At 41.8% G+C, this 26550-nt stretch overlaps 1 protein-coding gene across 4 annotated transcripts in view; it reads right to left on the reverse strand.

Moving 5' to 3' along the window:
- Positions 1-243: 243 nt before the first annotated feature.
- DENND4A (DENN domain containing 4A) overlaps positions 244-26550 on the reverse strand; it is a 79517-nt gene continuing 53210 nt past the window's right edge. Inside the window, exons 8-24 of one of the 4 annotated variants that reach the window (XM_063314412.1) lie at positions 26185-26391; positions 25968-26096; positions 24544-24688; positions 22664-22780; positions 20684-20833; positions 19313-20394; positions 18306-18519; positions 16701-16777; positions 12712-12887; positions 12475-12621; positions 11644-11857; positions 10918-11172; positions 8529-8646; positions 8394-8420; positions 7783-7945; positions 6336-6400; positions 244-3663 (exon numbers count right to left, since the gene is read on the reverse strand). In XM_063314412.1, the coding sequence (XP_063170482.1) occupies positions 3527-3663; positions 6336-6400; positions 7783-7945; positions 8394-8420; positions 8529-8646; positions 10918-11172; positions 11644-11857; positions 12475-12621; positions 12712-12887; positions 16701-16777; positions 18306-18519; positions 19313-20394; positions 20684-20833; positions 22664-22780; positions 24544-24688; positions 25968-26096; positions 26185-26391 (3423 nt within the window). In that variant the 3' untranslated portion in view covers positions 244-3526. Of the gene's footprint in view, positions 3664-6335; positions 6401-7782; positions 7946-8393; positions 8421-8528; positions 8647-10917; positions 11173-11643; positions 11861-12474; positions 12622-12711; positions 12888-16700; positions 16778-18305; positions 18520-19312; positions 20395-20683; positions 20834-22663; positions 22781-24543; positions 24689-25967; positions 26097-26184; positions 26392-26550 lie in introns of all 4 variants that reach the window. The other 3 variants (XM_063314411.1, XM_063314414.1, XM_063314413.1) reach the window with 3 other exon arrangements.

A 26550-nucleotide genomic window follows, 5' to 3' on the forward strand; every position in this document is an offset into this window, starting at 1 on the left:
AATACATGGAGTTAGTTTCTTGAGCTGGTCTATCTTGCAGGGCTGACATCAGGTGACAGCTAATCATGGTTCGTGCTAGAGATACACGGAAATGGAAAAAACAGAAGTTGCAGCCTGCAGATATTGTTTATGTTAAGATCCACTCTCGATACTGAAGCCTTACGAAGCCTGAAAATGAGTGGAAAGAAATTACAGACACTCGCATTTAAATAACAAAAAACATCTACAAGCATTTTTTTAAACTTTTCTTTATTGAGTCTTTGTAAAACTTTAAATAGTAATTTTTTTCTATGACATTTCAGGAAAAAAAATACCTTTTCCCTTGTGAATATTGAAATATACACCTTAAAATTGACCTACAAATTGAAACCAAAAATAAACACTTGAACTGATGTCCTTTTTTTGGTAAACAAAATGTAAACAGTTCATATGTACAAATCTACAACCATTCATTTGTGAAAGTGCTCTTTTGAAAATTAATAAAATGTCCATTTTGAAATTCCAGTGAGATCATATTTTTGAGAAATAAAACTAATATCTGGAAATCCACCAATTTTACTTTTTCCTTTTATATTTTATATTCACATTTACATGTAACGAGTATCCATTTCTGTCTTTGGAGTAAAATATTTCCTACTGAAATGCTAAGTTACTATGATAAAATACTTTACCAGTTTCTTGATAAAGCCATTATTTATACATTACAGAGTTTTGAGAACATTTTGTTCAGTCTGATGCCATGAAACAAACAGATGGGAGGCTGGTTTTATGACAAGTGGAAGTATAAAACTAGTCCAAAGTATTAGGATAAATCAGGAAGGAAAAACCACTTTTCACTTTAAATTCAGTGTTTTTAAAAAGAAGGGGGGGAAACGGCCTTTAAGGGAATATAAAATAAGCCAGAATTCCATGGTTGGACTGCAAGAGGCCCCAGAATTGTCTCTTTTCCCCAAGAGGCAGCCTTTCTTGATATTAGTATAAACTGAACTGGAAACTTTTTGTTTCAGAAAGTTTGGTATTCAGTCCCTGCTCCCTTTGATTACAAAGCTTTCTGGGAGCCAGACGGGGAAGTTTACTCTCAAGAATAGGCAGGCCTGGATTCCTTAAGCAGCAGCTTCAAATCCAGATCCCTCCTTTTGCCCAGAAGAATCAGAAAGCTAAACCAAATCTTCACAAATGCTGCATCAGTGCTGCAAATCATGACATGGGGAGAGGCTTCCTGTTAACACTGACATACCAGGCTGCAGGAACAAGTCCACCACTACAGACACATTTTGGATTTCTCCCCCTCTGCCTCCTCTGGCAAATGTTTCAGCTCAGCCGATTAACAGCCCTCCGGGCCATTGGGCAAACAGCTTTTGAAAATAAAGGGAGTTTCCAAACCAATCTGGAGATCACTTGTTCAGAAAGGGAGAGATGAATGTCTCCTATGACTATGCAATAAAAGCACGGCTTGACCGAACAGATATGGCCAAGTTAAGGCTCCACTTCCTGAATTGGATGCCATGGATACGCAACAGATCGTCAATGGGTAGTGAGCAGTCGAAGACTTTGTAATTCCTACTTAAACTTAAAGGTAGACTCTCTTTTTAGTAGCAGTTGGGTAAGACCCTTTGCCGTAGTCTCTGATTCAACCACGCTTCAAGAGGAGCTCATAGGACTTGCTTTAACTTGAATGGGACCAAAGGTTTCACTCGCGTGAGTTCGGCCAACGTGGGAGCCTACCTGGATGAAGGCACCTGCAGAACCGCAAGCAAATGTCCTTGGTCAGAAAGCATTTCTGCCAAAAAGTAAGCTAGGTATTTTCCAGCACAAAGATAGAAGCATTGAGTCTGGCCAGTGGTTCTCTTAATCCATCAGTTACAGCTCAGGAAGAAGCCGGGCCTTCCATCATGGCTATAAAGTGCTATAAAATAGTGGCTTTTGTACAGCTCAGAAAGTGGCACCTACTATAGGGAGTCCTCGTTTAGCAACTGCCTCGTTTAGCAACCGTTCACAGTTACAATAGTGACAAAAAAGTAACTTTGTGACCAATCCTCCCAGTCACAACCTTTGCAGGTCTGTAAAGCAAAGGAAAGCTGAAGTAAGATCATAAGCACAGTCATGGTTCCACTTAGTGACTGCTTCACTTAAAGACCGAGTGGCCGGTCCCAACTGTGGTTGCTAACTGAGGACGACCCATACTCACAAATGTAGTATTAGAGGCATTTACATTTGTTTCCTCTGGAGATACAATAACTTAGGAACTGTACAGGGAAATTAACAGACAAGTATCCCATACATTGCTAAATAATTAGCAGTGAGTGACTTCTGAAATTGCCTATACACTGTTTCAGAACATACAGCTTTATCACACGATTCCTAGAGAGGAAAGTCCAAATATTCAACGAAAAATAAAAGATGAACGCAAATCTTTAGAAAAGTATGGTTCACCCGGGAAACTTACAGGAGAACGATGAGGGGAAAAAATCTTGCTGAATTATCCCTTAGACACTTAACAGCTTTCCATAGCATACACTGGTTTCAGATTTAAGTTTCTTTAACAGTCAGATGGGTATGCTGTTTAAAACTGGGGGAACTTCAGAAGCAAGGGGAACTGGTGGAATCAAAATCTCATTAATATAATTATTAAGATTATTAAGAAAACCCCCTCTGGAAACTGCAGAGACTTTTGAAAGCCAATCATGATGCAGCGCAGAGAAGCACGTACGCTGCTCCAGATCTCTTTAGATTGTTCTCTGCAACAGATTACCTACCAGCAGAAGCTTCCAATATTCAATCAGGCCTTTCACACAAAAACATTGGGGAAGCTCAGCGCCGTGGGACATAGTGAAAGCGATGTCAGCTTCAGTGTTCAAACAGTGACAAATCTGAGTTACTTACAAAAGCTTCCTATCAGTCAGTAATACTTGTCAGCTAAAATTAGCTAGGTAAATGTAGATTTTGTGGAATAGGAAATACAGTACTGAAAGTTCTGTATAACATAAAAAAAGCAAAACGAAAGAAATGCTTCTTTTGGGGGGGGGGGAAGAACCAGTTGCTATACACAGCAATGTTCTGAAGGAGGACAAAAGTATTGCTTATGCAACAAAGTCACCCAGTTCACTATAGGAATTTAAAAAGTTTAAAAAATATGAACTTGCTAGAAATAATTTAAAATCTGTTATAATATAACTCTGGTCTGCACTCTGACTTCTTGCACCTTCTCTGCAAAGAGTTTTGAAAAAGCTTATCTGATGCATGCCACCCTCCCCTGCACGCTTTTGGTCCGCCCTGATTCACACCTTTCTGCCGCAAAATGTGCCAGATTCTACACCCCGCGGCTCAGAACTGCGTCAAGATGAAGAGAGGGCCCGCCGGAGCCCCCGGGTCTTTCGCTATTCCAGAATTTTGTTCCCTGTAGGGAATTCTCATTCAGAAAAACGCGAAGGTGCTTTTTCTTAAGGGAGAACAAGAGTCCTTCCGAAGGCTGCGGTGGCTGTGGCTTTTCACCTACGAAGCACTTCGTTACACGCCACGGTTCTTTCTACAGGTATGGCTCCCCGAAAGTCTTTCGACATTCCATCACTCCGGTACTTGGTGGCCGATCGCAATTGTGGGTGTTCTTGACCTGATTGGCTGTAAGACGATCGTAAGCCATTTTGTATTCTCTGTCAAAAGCATCTGGAAGGAGAGGGAGGAAAATGTGTATAGAGGTGTGCATATACAGATGTCTGTCTGTCTGTCTGTCTCGGTGTGGGTGTATATGTATGTATGTATATATGTATACATAGACACACAGACACACAAATAAACACACCCTATGTCAGGGTTTCTCAATCAGGGTTCCATGGCACCCTAGAGTTGTGCGGGAGGTCACTAGGGGTTCCCTGCAAGATCACGATTTATTATAAAATTATTTCAAATTCGGGCAGCTTCGCATTAAAGAGGCGAGTTTCCTTCTTTATTTTCAGTTTAAGAACACTGTTCATGCATAAATGCAGGCCCACCCATGAAACAAATATAATGATTTTGTGACTTCTGGTCTCTATTTGAGCCTGACTGTACAGGGGTTCCCTGAGGCCTAAAAAAATACTTCAAGGGTTCCTCCAGGGTCAAAAGGTTGAGAAAGGCGGCCCTACGTAGATGAAAACTAGCCACACAAAAGAAGATACCAGTCAAACAAAGGATAAGAAAATGTCTAGTTTTAAAACCCACGTTTTCCTAGTCCTTGTTGAGGTTTTTCTACTAATAGATTAAGCTGCTATTGTACCTAGTCATTTTGGCCGGGTGAAAAGGTTGCAATTGATTGTTTTCTCTCACGTGCTTCATGCAAATCACCTGGGGGAGGAAACCTGCCCGGACTTGTTCTTACTTCCTCTTTTTTTCTTTTCTCTTTGCCGGCAATGTAGGCAAGCAAGGCTTGCTCCAAAGGGAGCTAAGTCCTTTAAATGTTTTGCTTTTGTTTTTGCTTTCTGTAAATAAATTATTTTAATAGAAATGCTTGGTGTGTGACTTTTTTGACCTCTCCTGGGCTAAAGGCTTTCCCAGCATCTGCCGACAGTCCTCTTATTTTTGGGAGGCTTATATGCGGGCAATACTCTGCTCTCTAGCCCGCCCAGAAAAAGCATTCTGAAAAAATACTTGGTTCATATCTGCCACAGCTGGCTCTCACCATGAGGTTGAGGGGCAAGAATATTGTGTGATGAGTGGTCAGTAGGGTATTTTCAAATGATGCTGGAAGCCTTCATCACCAAGGAATGAGCTATCCTACAGCAATTACCATGACTACCGTTCATGCTGGAATTGGGATGGAACATTTGAGTTTCTGCTTATCTCAAAAGCTGTGCTGGAACAATCTGGAGGTTTCTGGTCTGGCTCCTGAACTTCATTTCTGGAAAAAGCTAAGCGGCTATTCTGGCTGAGACAGGCATGCTCTTAAGGTCTTTGCTTAATCCTCTTGAGTGCTTGTGGAAGCAAATATTCGGCTGCGTTCCCAATGTCAAATGTAAGCACTCTTGAGCATCAAACTGGACATCCACGTAGTTTTCTTGACAACACAGAAACTTCTTCTCTCCCCTCCACCCTCCAATTTCTCAGTCTAGCCAACAGCCCTGCTAGCCTCCCTCTGAAGTCCTAATCAGATCTGACCCTGATTAGCCTTCTCAAGATCAATCAAGATCAGCTAGGCCCTGCCACTTGTTCAGGCTTCTTTAATGCATGATTTCCATTTTAAAAGTTTACACCCCTTTGCCCAACAGAAGCCTTGTTATTCAAGACTACGGCACGATTATTATTCATGCCAGTCAGCCAAAAGACCTGGAAATGTGGAGACATCATTTTGTTACCAAATTATAATTTCGGATGCTTTCTTTCTGCAGTGTTTTGTACATGATAGTGCGCAGTATGACTCAGGGTTATCTTTGTCTCTTCTGAAATGGCCCAAATAAGGATCTTCTGGGACATGCAGTTCTTAAAAAAATCTTTAGTACACCATTTAAGCCAAGAATCCTTTCTGTCTCGACTGTTTCTATTGGCGTCTTCCGTACAATATGCTTGCATGATTTCAGAAGAACTGATTACCTACTTTCTCAATAGTCTGCCTTCGGGAATATCTCAGTTTAGGGAAGGGAGGGAAAAAACTCTGCTCACAAATTAGTAACATTCACATTTTCTACAGGGTTGTAATCCACCTTGAAATCAATTAACATGGGGTGGTTTATAAACAATATGTTTTAAATGCGCAAAGCAGGATATTTAAATCCTAAAAGCAAAAAAGGAAAGGTTTTTTAATTACTTTGTTTAGCCTCTTGCATTTATTATTCTACATTTTATCTATCCATCCATCCATCCATCCATCCAAGTTATCAGTCTGGAAATTATTATCCACGCCCAAGTATCCTCTTTACCAGAAAAGCTGTGATTGGTGTGACGGCTTAAAAAATTAATTAAATGTGACCATTGTTGGGAAGAGATGCTAATTCAGCCTGGAAACAGCATAAGGGTTGGAAGAATTTTCTCCTCCACCAAAAAGAACAGAAAGCCAGAGTTTGCAATTACGGATCACCTGCTGGGAAAAGCAGATTTTCTCTTTCATCAGAGAGAAGCAGATTCAGCTACTCAACTTTACACAAGCTTGTCTACCTGACTTTCTCCTACCTGACACAAGCCTCATCGGCCACTGCCAAATTCATATTCCTTACTTTAGAGAGAACAGAAAGGATTAGGCTTAAATACCTGTATGTAATATTAACAGGACTCCACTTTTCAAATACAAATATGCTTTGTAAGTCCAGAAGCAACAGTTTGCAGTAAACGTTTAACACACGCTTAGGAGAACATAACCGACAGCTTACCTATATCAATATTATCTCTCCCGAGAGCAACGAGAGAGAGAAACAGTATCTCTCTATAAAGACTCCTGAAACAAGAATAAAATGGGAAAGCTTTATTTTTTTAACCACTGTTTTAAATCCGCTGCACCAGACTGTGTATTAGCATTAGGTACCATACTGCAGGTAATTTGAGGCGGCTTTTTTCCAACCCAAATAAGGTACTGTGATTCTTAACAATACAGCTCCATTTTCATTATATTTTTCTTGCCCAGCTGTGTTGCCCAAGATGCTTGACCTGTTGGGCACAGAACGCAAAGTACAAGGCTTTCTGGGCTCTCCAGAATTGCCTTCAGGGAGGATGAGCAGAACAAGACGTCCCACAGCTTGGAAGTATTGCGCAACATGGGCACAGTCAACAGGCAAAATGGGTCCCTTTCTACACAAGCTCCCTTAACCCAGGGAAGTGAAGTGGCTGCTCTGGAAATCTCCCACTTCTTTGAAGCAAGCAGGACTGGGGCTGGGAGAGACCATCTGCAGAGCATTTACTGGGCTTTTCCATACGCTGTCCTACACTTTAAGGACACTTTCAGAAATAATAACTTGCAATTCCCACTGCCACTTTACCAAAGGGTAATATCAAACCCTGGCAAATGGTGTTGTTGCTAGAATCAAGGTAGCAACCTGTAATGGGCCAAAAATGGAGGCAGGGGCTGTAGAAGCTGCAGCAATGCTACAAGTCTTATGTGATGTGACTAATCACGTAAGAGTAGAATAGACTTGGAAATTTTTTTTTAAATGCAGGCTATTTTTACATGGATGAGCTTCTGGTACTAGATAAGTGCCATCTGCCCGCATCTTCTCATGAAAAGAGGCAACAGTTTGGAACACCCGCCCATTGACCCCCCGCGATTTGGCAGGCCCCCACCCTTTTAGCCTTTCGGAAGGCATCAAGACCTGGCTTCTCACCCAGGTGCTGGGATGGGATAGAACAGAATAGATAGAAAGGAATGAGGGCAATTAGAGCTTTCTGCAGGGCATCCTAAGGGGACGATTAAGGCTTAAGGCGATGGGTTTTCGTTTGATCATTTTATGGTTTTACAATTATGTTTTATAGTTACTGAGTTTTACTGCTGTTGTGAGCCGCCCCGAGTAGTTTAAGATCAGCGGCCATACAAATCTTTTAAATAATTAAACAAACAAACAATGAGGGCTTCTTAACTACTACTAAACACACCATCTGGGCCAGGCCTGCTTTACTGAATGGCTGAGTCCCACCAAACGCTCAGCCCAAGGGACGATACCACAGCCCATCCCAGTACAATGTGGGACCAAGACTAAGGAACCCAGAGGGATGAAGAAACCACAATACCACTGAAAATACCTTCTGAGTGGGTGACTGACTGACTTAGTTTTTCTATCCCGTTGTACCATCACTGAAAACAAAGCGGTTTTCAGACTTCTGTTTTACCTTTGCCTTTTAATCTGTGGTCCTTTGTTCAGCCTCTCTAGGATCTGACTCATTGGTCCGTAGACATCGTTCATCTTAATACTCTTTACCATGTTCCTTAAGAGTTCCTGGTTAAAGCAACTGTCATCCTTCTGCAGTAAACGAACCACTGGGTATTTCTGAGCTGGAGAAAGAAATTTAGAAAGTAAACAAAAGAACGAGACTGTAAGCTGGTTTTAAAAATAAAAGAACATCGCATAAAGACAACTTCATGAAGCTGGGGTCCACAAATGAAGTACGACAAGGAACAGCCAGCCGTAAGAGGGACAGCCTCATCATCAGCTGTAAGCAAAGGAATACTGAAGGCCAGTTCAAGACAGCTCAGAAAGTATCTTCAAATTACTACAAGAGTTCCTAGGGTTTACCTCAAAAGGAAATGAAACTAACAAGAACTACAAATTTCACGGCCTGGAAAATAAAGGTGTGCCCAGGCGGGATGCTTTGCTATAAGCCAAAAAGCAACCACACAAAATACACATGTACACACACAAGTAGAGGAGGGGTGTGTGGTTCAAAGTAAGCAAAGAAATAAGTAATTCCTCAGCGATAACAAGACGCAATGCAACACTCACTCTCAAACACAAGGGTATGGTTTTGACCTGCAAGACAAGAATGGCATGATCAAACTCCTAATGTTTATCAGTTCCCGCTTCTGGCATGGGTGGGAAATCTTTTCTGTAAAGCCGACAAGAACGCTGATAACTTACTCTGGGCATTCCACAGAATATAGAGAGGCTGTCCCGGATCTTTGTGCAATTTCATGTTGTCCCACAACATTTGAATCAGAACGTGCTTGCTGTTCTCTAAGATACAGTTTCTGGGTATCTGAAGGAGGAGAATACAAAACATTTTGAGTACAGTTATAAAAGTGAATAAGGTAGTGTTGCCTGGAAGCAAAGTAATAAGGAACAGGGAGTGGCAAGAAAAGTAGAATTAGCTCAGGACGAGAAGAGGCACTGGAAATCCCAGAACAGTCGAGAAAATGAATAGTTCGGTATTGCATGAAGGAGGACAATTCCAATTTTTAGCTGCTGTGCTGTGAGCATGTTTGGCAGTTCTCCATTTTACCAACTGCAGCAAGAGATTGTGGAGTGGCTGGAAAAACGAATGGAGAGATAACAGTGGGTGCTTCAGTTGACATATTATCTCATAAACTCAGTCCAGGTGGGGACAGAACTGGGGGGAAAAGGCATTTAAAAGTATTCAAAGAGACTTCACCTGTAGTTTATTTTATTTTATTTTATTATGCCTTTGAGTAATTGTCGACTCCTGGTTGACTGCCTGGACTAGTCCTTGCAGTTTCCTTGGCAAGGTTTCAGAAGTGGTTTGCCATTGCCTCCTTCCTAGGGCAGAGAAAAAGGGACAGGCCCAAGGCCACCCAGCTGGCTTTGTGCCTAAGGCAGGACTAGAACTCATGGCCTCCTGGTTTTGAGTCCACTAGACCAAGCTAGCTGTCAATACATCAAGTCCCTGCAGTTTTCTTGGCAAGGATTTTCAAAAGTGGCTTGCCATTGCCTCCTTCCTAGGGCAGAGTGTGTGTGACTGGCTCAAGGTCACCCAGCTGGCTTTGTGCCCAAGGTGGGACTAGAACTCACTGTCTCCCGGTTTTTAGCCTGATGCCTTAACCTCTATACCAAACTGGTTCTCTTTACCTTAATTAAATGACTAAAAATAAGGCTGGGAAATTCCTATTACTGTTCCCCAGGTTCTGTATTTACCCCAGATGAGTGTTAAAAATACTTCACTGAAATCAGTATACTGTAGTTTTGCTTCCTTAGTCTCACCAGCTACATGGTGCTTGACCACCACCAGTGCCACTTACTCTCTGCCCCTTTGGTTTATTCATAATTTTCAAATCATTGCTCATATAACAAAGTTAGTATGATATGGTTTGACTCCATTATTCAGCTGAAGCTGTCATCAAACCATATTAGCACATGGCCAGCTGCTTCCAACAGTTGGTCTGAATCATTAAACTTTCCTTTCACAACTATAGGCTGGGATATAATTTCTTGCATAAGGAATTCCCCCGGATATCCCCATGCAAAGGAACAAACAAAACGTATTTATATGCTGCCTTGGGAAATGGAGGGCAAAAAAAAAAAAGGAATGGGGCAGAGAACAAATGGTAAAGATACAGCTAACTGAAATATCAGCAACTTGAATCTACAGCAGTGCTGATCATGCAATGACCGGTTAATCAAAAGACTTAAAAAGTTAACTTTGGAGGGGAAATGTCCAACTAATTTCAGGATCCTGATGTGGGAGGGGAAGTTAGGAGGTCTTTAACACGTTGCTTGCAGCTGCAGTTCTAATCTGGATCAGATATTCTGCCCTTTCTTTCTATCTACATTGCAAGGACTTCCCCAGGCATAAGAGCGGTTTTATCTTTTAATCCCATGAGCAGGCAAAGGACTTTGATCCAGTCTGGGAATGTATTAGATGACAAAAAGACCCCCATTCTCATTCAAGGATCTCGACTGAATCAGCTCCCTGCATCTCCAATTTCTGAAGAAAATGTTCGAATTGCTTATTTTGTTTGGCTCTTAAGTTACCCCTGTACAAAACGTCCCATTGCTAAAATGTTCTCCAGGTAATGGAATGAAGAAAGCTCAATCTAGGGTTATCTAGGCCTAATTAGAATGCACCTGAAACTAATTTTGAGTGAGATTATCTCTGGATTCATTATTTTTACCACCATTACATTACAGGTAGTCCTCGTTTAGCAACCGCCTCGTTTAATGACCATTCACAGTTGTGGTGGTGATGAAAAAGTAACTTTACGACCAATTCTTTCATTTACAACCTTTGCAGGTCTGCAAAGCAAAGGAAAGCTGAAGTCAGATCATAAGCACAGTTGTGCTTTCACTTAGTGGCCAAGTTGCTGGTCCCAATTGTGGTCGCTAAACGAGGAGTGCCTGTAATATAATTCTAAAGCAGGCTAGACATCCCATGGGAAGATAAAAACCATACCCACAAGACTCAGCACCAAGTTTAGTTAAAACGTTCTTTAAACTAGTAACAACTATAAATTATCCATGATATCCCCAAACAAAATCTATGCTGTATGAATAACGACGTTTTTTTCCCCCATACCTTGGAATTTTTATTGCAGTGCTCAGAGGACAGGATTAATCCAGGCAAGCTACTGGGTAAGTCCAGCCGTCGGAAATACCACACGAGGTTCCAGAAGACGATGGGATGATGGTCCACAAACTCTGCCACTGTCATCACATGATCGCCTTCATTTTCTAATAAGCTTTCGAGTTCTTTCCATACAACGAGAGGACTTAGATAAGGAACAGTGATGGGCTCCGGACTGGGGAAACGCCACTCCAGCCCCAAAGACTCCTGGGATGCAAGGCAGGGCATAAGAAGACAGGTGAGTGAGAAATCCCTGCTGAATGATCATCAGAGAAAGGGCGCCTTGGTTGGGGCACCCTCCTCTTGAATCTTCAGGTGCCATGAACATGCCTTCTGGTTTCCTTGGGCTTTGGTGGGATTTAAAACTTCTGCTTTGACTGTTTTAACCCCAAATAAGTTTTTGTCTTAAGGCGTATCATTGTTAAACCGTATTTTAATGGTTTCTAATTGCTCTTCCTCCTAAAGGAGTCCAGAGCGCTGTTCAAAAATAATGTAAAAGACAGCTGCTAGTAAAACAGTAATAAAATCACCGATCCAAGCGCATGAATGATTTATTTCCCACCGAGATTCCTTTGATCATTTTCAGTAGCGTGATTTTATAATCATCACAGAAAGACTTTATCCAAGCTATGTTTGTTCTGAAAATCCAGGTGAGGAACACAACGCTCGGACCCTTACCGTTCTCCCCTGGAACGTTGTAGGCAAGCTCCCCGTGGGCACCACACGGCTGTGTGCATGGGCTCCCGCTTCCTCGATCTGCAGAGGACCGCACGCACTGACGCTTCTTGACAGGGGGTGGTCAAGCTGTTCCTTTTTGGCTGAAGGATGCCTTCGCTGAGAAGGGATCTGAATGCTCCTGGCACAGAGGGCATCCAAATGTTTTGTCTTGCAGCTGCTGAAAGAGTTTACATGTTGGCTGGAGAAGCAGCCACTGTGGAGAAGACTCCAAGGAGGACGAAAGATACTGTAATTCAATAACTAGACAGGAACGCAGGCAACCTTTCTTCCTCTAGTACCCAAGCCATTTCTTGCAAGCCTCTCCACCATTTCTCCCCACTCTGGCTTTTAAAAAATTTCCTGAAAATTGCTTGACGGGCTCGAATGATCAACATACACTGCTGCCACAAATTAATTGCAATGATCAAAATAATTACTCGTGCCAATTTTACCGTGGTGTTATCAGAAATACCTCTACGAAAACCCAGTCTTTCCCCCCCACCACCCATACCCACAAGCCTTAAGGGCTGCGTTCTCACAACTTGCTACGCCCAAAGCAAGAAACCAACCCTATTTTAGTCGAGTCTAATATATTGTGTGAACGTGGTCAATATGCCGCACTTGGTGCAGGGCTCACTCACTGAACTTGCCAAGTCACTTCTCTCAATCCAATCAACCTCACCGAGTTTTTGGCGTGGGGATAAAATAAAAGCAGAGTTTAGTCTGACCTCCTGGAGGAAAAGGAGGTTACAAATGCAACGATACATTTAAAAACCCATGAAATAAATGTACCTTTCTGAAACCAAGTCATTCTGAGACGGTGTTAAAGTTGTAGTAAATCCTGCAAGGGGATCAGCAATGCAGGTTTTGCCTGTCTGGTTCGTAAAAGAGGACGGAACCTGTATATTTTCTGAAGAAGGGCTGGACTTCAGGAAGTACCTACGAAGAATTCATGTGATCATAAAATTGTTGTGAATGGGAAATATTGCACATAAAAATCCTCTTTTGAAAGGATCAGTAAACAAGTACCTTCCAGGTCCACGGAGATCTCTGATTTCAATATTCAGGAAAGGCAGGAACAGATTTCCACAGAATGGACAGGTGGTGTTAAGGTTGGAGTCGTCCGCAGTCCAGCCCGCCATGATCTCTTCGTCATGAACCAGGCAGTCGCAGGTTCGACATCGGGAACAGCTTGAGATGAGGACCTGGGGGAGGCACTGGGTTAAAGCCACGGGGGCCATTTTTTCTTTTTTGCATACAATACTGATGCAGATATATACAATACAAAGCAATATGCAGTACAAGATGCTGGAAAAAAGATGTCTCCCTGAGACAAGAATACTTTTGTACTTTTATAGCCCCATGCCCTGCCTGCAAAAGCGAGGATCTTTTTATGCATTTTTACAAACATAGACATGTTTCCAGAGCAGGAAATGTGAGTTTGCAATTGTGGTCAGCAAAGATGCCCTCCCTCCCTCCCATCCATCCTCTTTAAAACCAACATATTTTGGCCTTGCAGACAATGGCAGGACTTATCATGTACTGTGGTGATGTAACGGATTGTGGGAATGACCTTGGGAGACGGGGGGAAAAGCCGCAGCCGGGCCAATGATCAAATAAGAGGCAGCTGAGTCTGCAGAAGGAATGGGGGCACGGGAAACATTTCCGAAGGGACCCTCCCTAGTTTCTTGGGCTGTAAAGGTGATGGAGGAGAGAGGTATTTTCAGATTTGCAAGGTTCTGTCAATATAACCTTTCAATAAAGTAGAACTAGTTCATCTGGGCGTGCTTCCGATCTGGACTATCTTGCAAGGCTGACAGGTTGTTAATCTTCCCAAGCACCTCTGTGGAAGAATGCTTCCTCCTGATGAGCATCCACCAAAATGCTCCTACTCAAGCAGGGAATTCTGCTGCCTGCCCCTCCCGCCCCCGCTTTCTATTTTATTTTCAGTTTGGCTTTCCCTAATGTCACACTCCACCCCACAACAGATGGGCATGTTCAAGCTTCATTGAGCATTTTGGAATGATTTTCTATTCAAAAGGTTTTCCTTAAAGAAAAACAGTAGCTATAAACTGGCTACAGTTTCTGAGGTTGCATCTCAGGAAGCTTGTTAAGACTGTGGATGGACACTACCCATTGCACATGATGAGGAGAACTTTAATGGGGTATGGCAAGAACCTCTGGTCCCCTCAAATTGTTTCTGACAAGCAGGAAGAGTTTTGGGGGCTTCCGAGTAAAAGACCAAAGAGTTTAATCTCCAAATAATTTATAAAAATAACCTGAAGAGCCACATGGGATAAGCTACTGGACAAAGAGGTATTTTCCGATTCCCATGCAGATATGACATTGAAATAGAAGATCAAAAATAGGACACCCAACAGAAGGGTGATCACTGGCCAGAGTGTTGTGGAGATTTTTTTAACACAACTGGACATTTTCAACAGCCCAAAGGTAACACTAAGCACCAGCACTGAAATAGCTTCTGAAAAGAAACAGATGAGCTTTTTACTCTGATAAAAACTGTTTCCCATATCAATTAAACTAATTAAAGCTTTTGTTGCCTAATCTACTAATTAAGCCAATTACAGCTTGCTGGCCCGGAGAAACAGTCTGATTTTAACGAAGAGATCCAGCGGAAAACAGGGCAATGTTTAATCCAAGTGGCATGGAGAGTAACAATTTCGCCATATCTATTTTGTGTATACCAAGGGTTTGGGGACCACATGGCCTTAGGTTGCCTCCTCTATCTTAAAAAGTATTTTTTTCATATAAGTTACATAAAGTTTTGTTAAGTGTTTAGCGGATATTGCCAGGGACATCCTTCCCTGCCCTAAAAATTGAGTAAATAATAATAACAACTCCATTTTATTATGGCTACTGACCAATACTCAAGTTCTGACCAAGACACTCAACAGATAAACCAAGCACCATAAAATTCAAATAAGATTAGGTAACAGAACCTTTAATAAGCACGGAAACCACTATTCTCCATCACGCTAATCTCTTCCATAAACAAGCAGCCAGGCCAAATTTTACCACTTGCCCTGTAACTCTAGAAACTTGGTCTGCATACAGAACTAAAGTAAAAATTCACCGATGCAGTTAGGCATGTTGCAAATGATCGGATATAGCAAAGTAATGAGAAAATCCTCATAAAAGAAGCAGAGAGGAAGGGAGGAGGCAGCATTTTGAGTCCCTCTCTCCACAAGGACAAAATCCCTCCTCACTGGGCATTTTTATATCTGTCTTTTAGAACTGCTAAGGGAAGGACATTAAAACATAGCAAGGTAAATGCTTTCTGAAATTTTGCTAAAAAAGGACGTTCCCAATAACTTTCCCCCTAGGAGGTGAATGTTTTACTTCCAGTTACTTCATTTGTAGAAATAAGAGAAATTGCACTATGGTCTACCTGCATGTCAGTACCAATTATCTCTGGCCATAGCACTGTTCCAATTTCCTTATGGCCCGGCCCACCCTGAGGAACATCTGTGGGGCGAGCCTGACAGGAATCTTTCTCTACTTCCCACACCCATGAAATGTAAAGGAGATGGACTAGGATTAAGAGGGCTGGGCTCCATGGGCAGAAGAATTAATGCTTCGTAAACAGGCTCTGGATTCCACCTTTATCATCCTACTTCTAACTGCAGTGCCATACTTGGGACACAGTTGAGTATCTGAAAGCATTTGGACGGCACAGCCTCTATTGTCACTGTTCTGTCTCTCTAAACATGATCCAGTGCTGTAAAGGAGTTGGGCCAAAGGCTTGGCTGTGAACAATTTAAGTGGAGTTGGTCTACCTCTGGGTAGAGAAGAAGGGGTAAGATGGCCACACACCTCCTTTGTGCTTTCTGGCAGCAAACACGAAGTATGCCTTACAAACTTGATGAATCTTTGAGTACCGGAGAAATGAAAAACCATCCTCAGGTAAGGAGGACTGCCACCTGTTCAAAATTCTGCCGGATAAATAATCCCGATCTAAGTGGTTTTGCAAAACTCAAAATATTGGTCTTACTATAATTAAACTGTAAATGTTCCTTGCAAAAAGTTGTGAAACCACCAGCTCCACATAACAGCACTGCAGTATACCTATTCTGGGTATTTCTGGGGTGAAGACATTCTGCTTTGGTCAAGCTCTCCACATGGAATTACATTTAACAGACTGATTGGGCAGTAATTAGCATGCACAGTAGGCATTGTTTCTTCTTCTTAAGGATGGTAATATTTAGGATATAGGACTGTGCTGTTCCATCATTTAATGGATCTTGGTTTAGCAGATTTTGAGTACAGGGACAAAATGTGTTCAGACACTGTATTCTTCTGTGAGTGGGTAAAACCCCATTGATAGAATACACATCAGTTTGGATTTAATGGACATTCTGTTTTAATGGACGCACCTTCCCCCATTAGTCAATAATAATGAATTAACAGGGGGAAGTATTGTCCATTAAAACAGAGTGTTAATTAAAAGTGTGAATAACGAGGCCAAGATCAGAGCCCACCAATCCACGCCTTTTAATTAGCTCTGGGGGAATTAGGTTCAACCCAGTGCCTTTCCAACTTTTAATTGATTACCTAATTAAAGAAGCTCTGATGCTGAAACAGGAGACCAAAGGGGGCGGTAAAAATTAATTAGTTTCTTCAACGGAAGAAAAAGTAGCTGCACTGTAATGTCGAAAAAATTAAGTTCAATTAATCTATTTATACAGCTGACAAATACATTTTAAACCTTTTTTCCTTTTTTTTCTCATAGCACCCTATCTATGGGTATCAAAAACTGTTCATTCCAGATGGTAATGATGCTTTGAAGGGTTTATTTGAAAGATGATGGCTTCCTTAGAATACCTGGCCAAAAATGCTCCAGTGAATATTGGAATTCCAGGTGATTAATCCAACGATTGCTTGGATTGAAATATTATCCTAAAATGTGATGTAAAATTAGAAGGCAAATAACTCTTCCTTTGAAATCTGGTTTGCCAGGGTCATAATAACTACTCTCTCCAATAGCAAAAATACTATACCTCCAGTGCATAATTCTGGAAGACGCTGGTACTGCTTGGACTGCAAGAGGAAACTACCTCTGATCTTGAAAAGGAACCTAAAAAAGCAAAAGAGCAAAGGTTTATACCAGTCCTGGAAAGTAAGATCTGCTCCCAGCTGGGCCGCACTTGCTTCAAAGACAGAGGAATAGTAACAATAAAAATAATTGAAATGTGTATGTCATCTGACTCCCAGTGACTCTGGGCGGTTTATAAATTATTTAAAACATTAAAACAAGATATTAAAAATGACAAGAAACAATAAGAAGGGCGAAGATGGCAGGACGACAGACAAGTCTTTCTAGAATTGCCACCAAGAGGGAGTCTTTCAGCTTTAGTATTGCCCTGTGATTTCAGTTACCAATCTGGCTACCTTACCTCGCTTAACAACCATTCGTTTAGTGATGGTTTGGACTTACAACGGTGCTGGAAAAACCAACTTATGACCGGTCCTCACACTTATGACCATCACAGTGTCCCCTGGGATCTCATGATTATCAGATGATTTGGGCACGGTTCGCATTTATGACCGTTGCTCCATCCCGTGGTCATGTGATCACCACTTTTGACTTTCCTTGCAATTTCTGGCAAGCAGAATCAATGGGGGACCGCATGATTCACTTAATAACCACGTGGTTCACTTAACTCCCGGTGTTTCACTTAAAGACCGCTGCAAAAAAGGTTGTAAAATCAGGTCAGATTTGCTTAAGGACCGCCTTGTTTAGCAACCAAAATCCTGGTCCCAATTGTGGTCATTAAGTGAGGACTACCTATAAACGGTCTCTTAAAACAACCAGCTGTAAACAAATAGAAAACGAAAGGAAAGCCATACTCAGACTGCAATACCTCTCAGAGCCAATTCAGACATGAAATACCTCTGATCCAGAGCAGCCCAATCAAAGGAAGTCTCCTCTAGTTCTTACCAGTAAATCAGCCTATACTAGCCAAAGGAGATCATTTAAGACCATTGCAGTTTTTTCCCCCAATCATCCGTACTAATGGAGGAAGGCAGGTATCCTAACCCAGAATGCAATGACTCATCACGGTTAATGGAGAGAAGAGGAAAGAGTCTAGCGCTCAGTTCTGAAGAACAAAGACATCGATTTCTGTCATGAGGTTTGAGAGATTTCAGCCTTCTTTGATGCTTGTCTCAAGGTGAGATCACTGAAACCTCGCATGATTTTGATTTTATAAGATTTAATCGTTTGGGCCATTTTAATACAGGTGATCCTCGTTTAGTGACCACAACTAGGACTGGCAACTTGATCATTAAGCGAAGCGGTCACTAAGTGAAACCATGACTGTGCTTATGAACTTACTTCAGTTTTCCTTTGCTTTAGAGAACTGCAAAGGTTGTCAGGGCAAGGATCGGTCATCAAGTTACTTTTTCTTCACCTGTGAAGAACGGTCATTGTGAATGAGCAACTGTGAACGGTCATTAAATGAGGCAGTTGCTAAATGAGGACCACCTGTACTATCGCCTTCTGGAAGGATAGGTAGCCACCCTGCAAAATTATACAGTGACACACGTTTCACAAGCCTGTGTCACTTGATGATGAGGAAAGAACATTTGAGCAACTCTCTTACCACACTGAGAGGACCGTTTTGAGGAACCATTGTTGGAAGTTGAGCTTTCAAGACTTGTTGAGCTCCGGCCAATACCCTTGAAAGCAGCTGACGCGTCCTCCCGAGGAGAACAGTTGCTTTCCAAATCATTGCACGTTTCTTCATCGGTCAGAGAGGCAGATTCTGAATCCAGGGCCCCAAGGGAGGAAACACTTGCTCGGTCTGAGTTTTGATCCTGAAACAAGAACAGGGATGGGGGGTTTGCTACAGAGCCACATCTGGCAGCGAGAGCACCAGCTGATCCGTGCAACTCGCTCAAAAGGGGTTTTATAGGCAAATGGGCAACTCTCTTTGCCACCAACTGAGCGCCCTCCATACTCTACCGCAGCTACCTAGACGTAAAGTGGCTTTGCCTTGTGAGGACGGGAGAGGATGGAATCCCAGGCTCGTATTCTATTTTACTGTAATTTTTACTGAGATATTTCTAAGGAGCACCTCTTCTTAGTCCACTTCCTGGACAGGCAGAAGAATTTTATATCCAACTCCTTTTTGGAGGATAAAGACCCTAAAATAATTCTTGCTGCTTGCCAAGTTTGCAACTGTAGCCTGTAGAATCTGTGCTTTGCTAACAGCCAAGTAGACCAGTGTTTTTCAAACTTGGCGAGTTTAAGAGGTCAACTCCCAGAATTCCCCAGCCACCCTGAGAAACTCTGAAGTAGACTAAGGACATGTGTTATTTTGCATTTTGCAGAATAACATAGAACTACAGAAACCCATTTTCTCACACTATTTTTTAGCTGAATCTAGCCAAGGTTGTAGTGCATTACTAATCCTGTAGGCCTCCTGATTCCGGGCAACGCTGAGGAGCACAAACGTGGCCTGGGACTTCCTCGGCATTTGAAGGCTACTCCTGTAGAGTTGAAGAAGTGTTAAACCCTGAGCCATAAAGGGGTGAGTAAAGGAAGCGTAGCCATGCCCGAATCTCTGTTGAACTGTTTGTTTTCATGACAACCATCTGAAAGACTTACCTTCGATGCCGCTGCATACGTGGCAAACTTTGAATACCACTTGCTGGCCTTCTCCGCCACCCCTTTTCCTGCAGAGAACATGCTGCTCTTCAGAACATCGAAAGTAGGCGTCAGGAGCGTATCCAAGTTGAATGAGGTTGGAGAGGCAAGTGTGACTTCACCAGCCACGTCTTGAGATTGTCCCCTTGACAAATTGTTTGGAGAGAACACCGGAGAGGACCAAAGCCTACCCCTCACCCTTTCAGGTTTTACATGGTAGGTCTTGGATTTGGTGAGGCTTACTGACCTGGGGGAGTTCGGAGGAAGGCTAGATCTTCGGCATGGCGGGGCCAACGTTGGGCTCTTTTTGTTGGGATTCTTCTCGCTGGAGGCTTTTTGCAAATCGATGCTGGGTGTACGGCTTGTTAAAGGACTACTCATATTGTTCATGTACATCTCTATTTCCTCAGCCAAATCACGCCTTGCCGATGGGGTGGAGGCCCTTTTCTCCTCCTCTTCCTCCTCTTCCTCCTTCCCTTGCTCCGTCTCAGCCGCTAGCAAGGAGAGCGGATCAAATCCAGCTTCAATGTCAACCTTCTCGATGGGCTTCACTGGAAAACTTATGGCCCGCTGAATCTTCTTTGGCTTTTTATGCATCGGCTTCACAGGTTTCACTGAGACAGGTTCATTATCCAGATCTTCCAAATCAAATATAACAGGAGACTCTGCTTTATCCACAAAACTGTTCTCATAGGACACATCTTCATCGCTAGATTCTTTTTCCAGATTGCTCTTCCGACCGGGTCCCAAGGAAGAAGGTCGGAGGTTGAGAGTCGTTGGCCTTATTCTCTTCTCAAACACTTTAGAAAGGATCTTTGCATCCACGCCTAGTTTTTCAACGATTTCTTCAGGACTGGCTTCATGATTAATCTGATTTTTCATGAGCTCCATTAGAGCATCTCCACTCAGGTTCCTATTTCGCCAAACTATCCGTTTGTGTTTTTCAGCTGCATTTAGGTGCTTGTTTCTCAGGTTTTCGGCTTTAGTGACTCCTGTTTTATTGATATTGTCAAAACAAGAGAAAAGCAATCCTGCAGAGCTTTCTGGAAGGAAAAAAAGCACGGACAAAATCCAAGGATCTTACATTATTAATCAACTTACTTAAACACCAGCAGACTCACAGGTTCCCCCTAATTATGCTCACAGGGTTTTGCTGTAGTTGCTTACACAGAACTAGCGTAAGCCTTATTTTTCTATCCAATTTACAGAGAGCCAGTATTCAAAAAAATCTGGCCATTTACAAATAGATGCGTGCAATAGGAATGTAAAATAAGGAAAATATCAGTAAAATTCACTCATGCTTAGAAAGAACTCTCAGCTGCATTGACTTACCTGTAGCTCTATCTCCTGCTGCATCTGATATTTTGCCAGTTGTACCATTAATACGAACAATCCTTGAACCCAGCTTAGCACAACTGGAATTCTGATAATTTAATGCTGGGAGGCAGTCACCGCTTCCCTTTGCACTCTCAATTTCAGACACTATATACACACAAAAATGCAGAAGGAATTGATCAAAAGTTGAACTTGCTCTTAATCAAAGGCTGAAGATACTCAATTCATCTTTCTTGGCTTAGACTAGTTATTACCAACTGTTGATTTCTCTGGGGCTCAGAATGTCAGCAAGCATGTTTGGATATAAGCCTGTTTATGGGGACCTATCACAGAACACTATCAGTAAGGGATGTTGTGATTGAAACTAGCATTAGCATGTCAGCAGCATCGATGAACAGAAGCTACAGTATCTCATCCTCATCATGCATTTGAACATTCCTTTAAACCAGCATTTCTCAAAGTGCGGTCTGGGGACCCTGGGAATTCCCAAGACCCTTTCAGGGGGTTCATGAAGTCAAATAAATAAATATTTTAACTTATCTGAGATTTAATTTGTAATACAGTACATATCAATAGATATAACCCACACACTGTACACTGAGGGTCTCTGGGGTCCTCAATCATTTTTAAGCATGTAAAGGGGTCCTGAGACCAAAATGCTTGAGAACCACCGCTCTAAACATTTGCTACCATCATCTGTTATGTGACTGGGTTTGCAAAGTTTTCACACACACACACAAAAAATCTTAAATTTTGGTCAGCTTTTTACTTAAAACACAAACACACATATCTCTCTCTCTCTTAAGAACCACATAAAAGAATCAAATCCCAAACGTATTTTTATCATTCCAACTATAAGGTCTGTGAAACCATATTTTTGAGCTGTGTATGTTTCTCTGGTGAGTATTCAGCCAATAATAAATGGGAGAGTAGAGTGGAAGAATAAGAAAAAAGCAGCCTTTTTTAAAAGTCCCCTCCTTGTCCTTTGCCAAAACTTGGGAAAGCTAGGCCAGACCTCATAGGAGAACAAACCTTAAGCTTCAGAACAGTGCCTATTATCCTGCCATGTCATTGAATATACCTGTTATTTTGAACTGCATTCAAAAGAGCTTTTGTATATAACTACGGCAATGACAAAAACCATAAAACCGAACATATAAAATAACCCAAAATCTGGGTCTGATCTATCTGCTTCTGAGCATACGCTTAGTGGCAAAACAGATGTATTTTTGTATCTGTTCTTATGGATGTACGTGAATAACATGAAACCTGTAAGGCGTGAAAAAACCCCCTGAACTCTGCTTGTGTACTCTGAAGCACTGCGATTGGAAGCTAAGCTGATCTATAGCAACAAGGAGGAAGAACTATTACAAGTAGGAAGGGGTGATAAGGGTCTGGGGGCTAAAGGGGTCTGGAGGATAAGTGGTGAGGGGTCTGGAGGCCAAATCCTATGAAGAACAGCTAAAGGAATGGGTATGTTTAGCTTAACGAAAAGAAGACTGAGGGGAGACGCGATAGCAGCCTTCCCATGCCTGAAGGGCGCCGACTTATTCTCCATGGCACCTGAGGGTGGGACAAGAAGCCATGGGTGGAAGCTCATCAAAGAGAGATCCAACCTGGACACAAGAGTTCCCTGACAGAACTATCAAGCAGTGGAACCGCTTGCCTCCTGGAGTGGTGGGTGCTCCATCGCTGGAGGTCTTCAGGAAAAGATGGGACAACCATTTGTCTGAGATGGTATGAGGATTCCTGCCTTGGGCAGGGGTTGGGCTAGAAGACCTCCAAGGTCCCTTCCAACCCTACAATTCGGTGATTCTAGCCAACGGCACAGAAACCAAATAGCAAAACCAGCTTCAAACGGGATGGCAAAATCATGGTTGGAATTAAAACAAATCAAGTCTGAATGAATGCGTGTGTGTGTGTGTGTGTGTGTGTGTGTGTGTAATCAGATTCAACTGCATTGCATTTGGTACATACAGGAACTTGAGTCACTCTCCTTTTTCTCATCTCTTTGGTCCCCGCTGTTCTGAACACTTGCTTTTTCTTGCTTAGCTGCTTCTTTAGACAACTTATATAAGAGATCCGAATGGCCCCCTGTCAAAACCAAACAAATAAAATCAGTTAAAAAACACAATAAAGCACACCCTAAAAAGTGTAACGTAAATCCCCAAATGAGGGGATGATGTTGTATAGCCTGTTTTATTTTCAGTTATTGCATGGAGGAAAAACTCTGTCTTTGCTGAAACTTAATAAAACATGGCTCTCTAAATCAGGAGCATGCTACTTTTTTTTCAGGCTGAGGACCTCACCTGGCCTCTAAATGGGGCCAGGGCAAAAGATCTATTTGATTTCCATAGAACTTAAATGAAATTAAGATGAAATTAATTAAATAGAGCTTGTGAAAGTATTCCTCATAGAGTTAGCCCTGTTGGCAGCAGCATCCAGGCAATCTTGAAACAAGCTAATCAGCATCAGACTTGGCTAACATGTTTGGGAGATCGCTAGGAATCCTAAGAATTGAATTATCATTTTAAAGTTTAGCCCAGGTATATGATCTATTATCTGATGGGCCAAGTTAAAACCACAGATAACTCCCTGTATGGGAAGGGCCATAAAAGACTACCTACTTTGTGTAAGACTGCCTATAGCAGTGTTTCTCAACCTTGGCAACTTTAAGATGGGTGGACTACAACTCCCAGAATTCCACAGTGAGCCATGTTGGATGGGGAATTCTGGGAGTTGAAGTCCACGCATCTTAAGGTTGCTATGGTTAAGAAACACTGGCCTACAGCATGGAGTTATCTTTAGCTCATAGTTACTTCTTTTGGTATACTTTCCTTTAAGCACGAAGGAACTATTGCAGGAGGTATGGGTGTATTCCTGGCCATCTGGTCCTTTCTTTCAAGTTGTTCCCCTCTTCTCTTCATCAACTTCAACCATAGATCAATTTCATTTATGGTTTCAATTACAACTGAAGTTTTAAGATTATCAAGAATTGTTTAATGAATACTGTGAGCACCTCTGGGGACCAAATCAATAATCAGGATAAATATCTAAGAGATGTATAAATAACTTTATAAAATCTAGAGCTGAAGCCTGAGATCTGTTTTTTCTTTCCTAGAATCCGTGATGTACTTTGTTCTCCAGAAATTGGCCACTAGCCATTAATCTGGAACCGTCTATTTCTTTACGGCTTCTGTCCTGTTTTATGGCAAAGATCGCATTTCACGTTTTTTCATACAATCCACCAATACTTAATTCTGTGTAACGTATACAACCATTATATCCATTCTAGACATTTGTTTAATCTTTCGGCCTTAGTTTCTGTAATGATTTGTGCAATTTGATTTATTACTCTAGTAAGACTCTCTAATGCTCTTGCCTTTAATTTGTTCAAGAAGGAATCATCCACTTCAACAGAAACCAGAAAGAGAAAGGTACACAAACAAGAGACGGACATTAATATTTATAGTTTGGGAGAGCTTCCGGTTTGCCTGAAAGTCTCTTGCAACATGCAGACAGAGGCTATTCCCAAAGGCTTGCTGCGTTTAAGATTTTTATTCAGGTCCATGTTTCTTTGAATGACACACGCTTCCATCAGAGCATTAACTGCACTGAGATGTTCTGTCATTTTCACTGGCTGTTCATATTTAATAATTTTAATATATCAACAATCTACACTGCTGCTTTCAATTCTTTTTAGCATTACCACTGTGCTAATAAGTTACTTCTTTATTTAGACTCATAGGGCCACTTCCATCATAACTGACACGTGAAAACACTGCTTGTAATTCTAGCAATCTACAGTAAAAACATTCCTACAGTGACAAAACAGGAGGCACATACAAATGCTTTACCAGAAAGAGTTTTGTGGATGCCATTTGCAGGTTGTTTTCTTAGAACTCTTTTAAACTGGGCTATTCCCAAGATGACATTTCTTATCTTTGTCCATAGGAAGTAGCCACTTCGATTGCTTGATGGCCAGCTACTTTCCAAAACAGCCTACAACAACATCAAATGGAAATTTAATCATACATTTCTGAGGATCTTGGAGACGCATACTTTTAGATCCAATTTTGAATTAAAACCATCCAATGACTTAGGTGAGGCTCAGAGACAGAGCTTTACTCAAGAAAGCTCATCGCTACATAGGAGTCTGAATCCAGGTTTCTCGGATTGGGTCGGTATCTAGCTAGTCTTGTTTGTGCTTGGTTACTTGGTCAACAAATACTTGGTTAGTTCTTCGATAGAAGATCACCAGGACTTTAGGTATGATGGAATGCCTAACAGATCTTGAAAAAGTTGTGTTGCAGAATTACTCTAGCAGGCTTTCAAGATTCTGTTACATTACCCTACTAGCAATAAAGATCTTTCCAGAAATCTAAGAAGTTCTTGTTTTCTGAGCTTGCCAGTCTCACAAGGCCTGATATTAGGCTAGACAGGGAAGCTGAAAAACATCTCAGAAGAAGACATTGTTAAATCACTTCCATGTTTCTGCCAAGAAAACTTCACTGACACGTCCATTAAGTCAACCTTAGTTGAACTCAGCTGGAAGGAGATACCCCTTATTTCTTGGGTAATAGTCAGGAATCTGGCTTGATTAAAAAAAAAAAAAAAGAAGGCACCCCCGGTCATAAATTTGTTTTTGTGAGTGGCACTTCATGAGTTCCGATCTGCAGATTAAATATATGCAGTGTTTAACAGAATAACAGTGTGCAGGGGAAGGATTTCCATCTGGAAAATAATTCAGGGGGAAATTACTCAACATTCCTTTTACAGTACTCATGTTCCAAAGTAGGTTGGGTCTATCTGAAGCTGCTTTAACTTTAAAAAATGCTGGAAAACAAACCTGCTGTTACATCTGGTTTGGCCTTTTGTCAATTCTAGCAAGCCACATCCACACGCACTCCAGAAAAATTACTCACTTTAAGATGACTACTCACTTAAAAACTGACTTAGAATCCAATAATGAAATAAACCACTTTTACAAGGAATAATTTTTCCAAAACTGAAATGAAAAGCTTAAGTGACTGCCAGCATTAAACGGAGATGTGATAGGACCTGAAAAAGATGCCCTGTTGAAATCTGAGCGCGTGTGGTAACAGGAACGAGAGTAGGCAGCCTGCAGGTAATACTGATGTAAACTGTGTGTAAGCCTGTGTGTGGTATGTCTGGCGAGTCTGCTGAACTGGCTTGGGAAGCAAGTGCTAATCAAGATCATGGGAACGATGAGGCATTTCCATTTCACTGGCAGCTATCTGATCCCCAATATTTAATTTACCTTATTGTAGTAACCATACGTGATGGCATTAGGATCGATCCCAACTTTTTTCATCTCAAAAAGGACTTTTACGGCTAAGACAGGCTGCCCGTATTGTCCACATAACTGCATCAACACTCGATAGCATACCTGAAAAGAAAAAGAGATGATGTTTGTTGTTTTTTCACTCTTGGAAAGCTCACATGCATCAAAAGGACCAGAAAGCATGTCTCTTTACCTCATCGGGGGGATCAATCTTTTTTGTGTGCATCTTGCGCAAAACATCGTAGGCTGTTCTCAGAGCCCTTACTTTGGAGTGGCAAACACGGACATAAGCGGGAAGGCAGATAAACCACAGGCCGTAGCAATGGCGCAGTAAACACCTGGACCACATCTGGGGAATGGAGGAGTATCTCTTGGCTATCTTATGAGCAGACTTGATTTCCTGCAGAGGGAGGCAGAACGTACAACGCTTCAGGCATGTTAGCCCCCTTTTTTAAATAGAACTTTATTAATTTTCAAGATATAATTAAAACACAAAATGCAGAGTATAGAACAGCTAGAATACAAGTCTAAAAAAGAAACAAGAGAAACTAACACACTT

The sequence above is a fragment of the Candoia aspera genome, chromosome 13, assembly GCF_035149785.1.
Source record: "Candoia aspera isolate rCanAsp1 chromosome 13, rCanAsp1.hap2, whole genome shotgun sequence".
In the NCBI taxonomy this organism is placed as follows: domain Eukaryota; kingdom Metazoa; phylum Chordata; class Lepidosauria; order Squamata; family Boidae; genus Candoia; species Candoia aspera.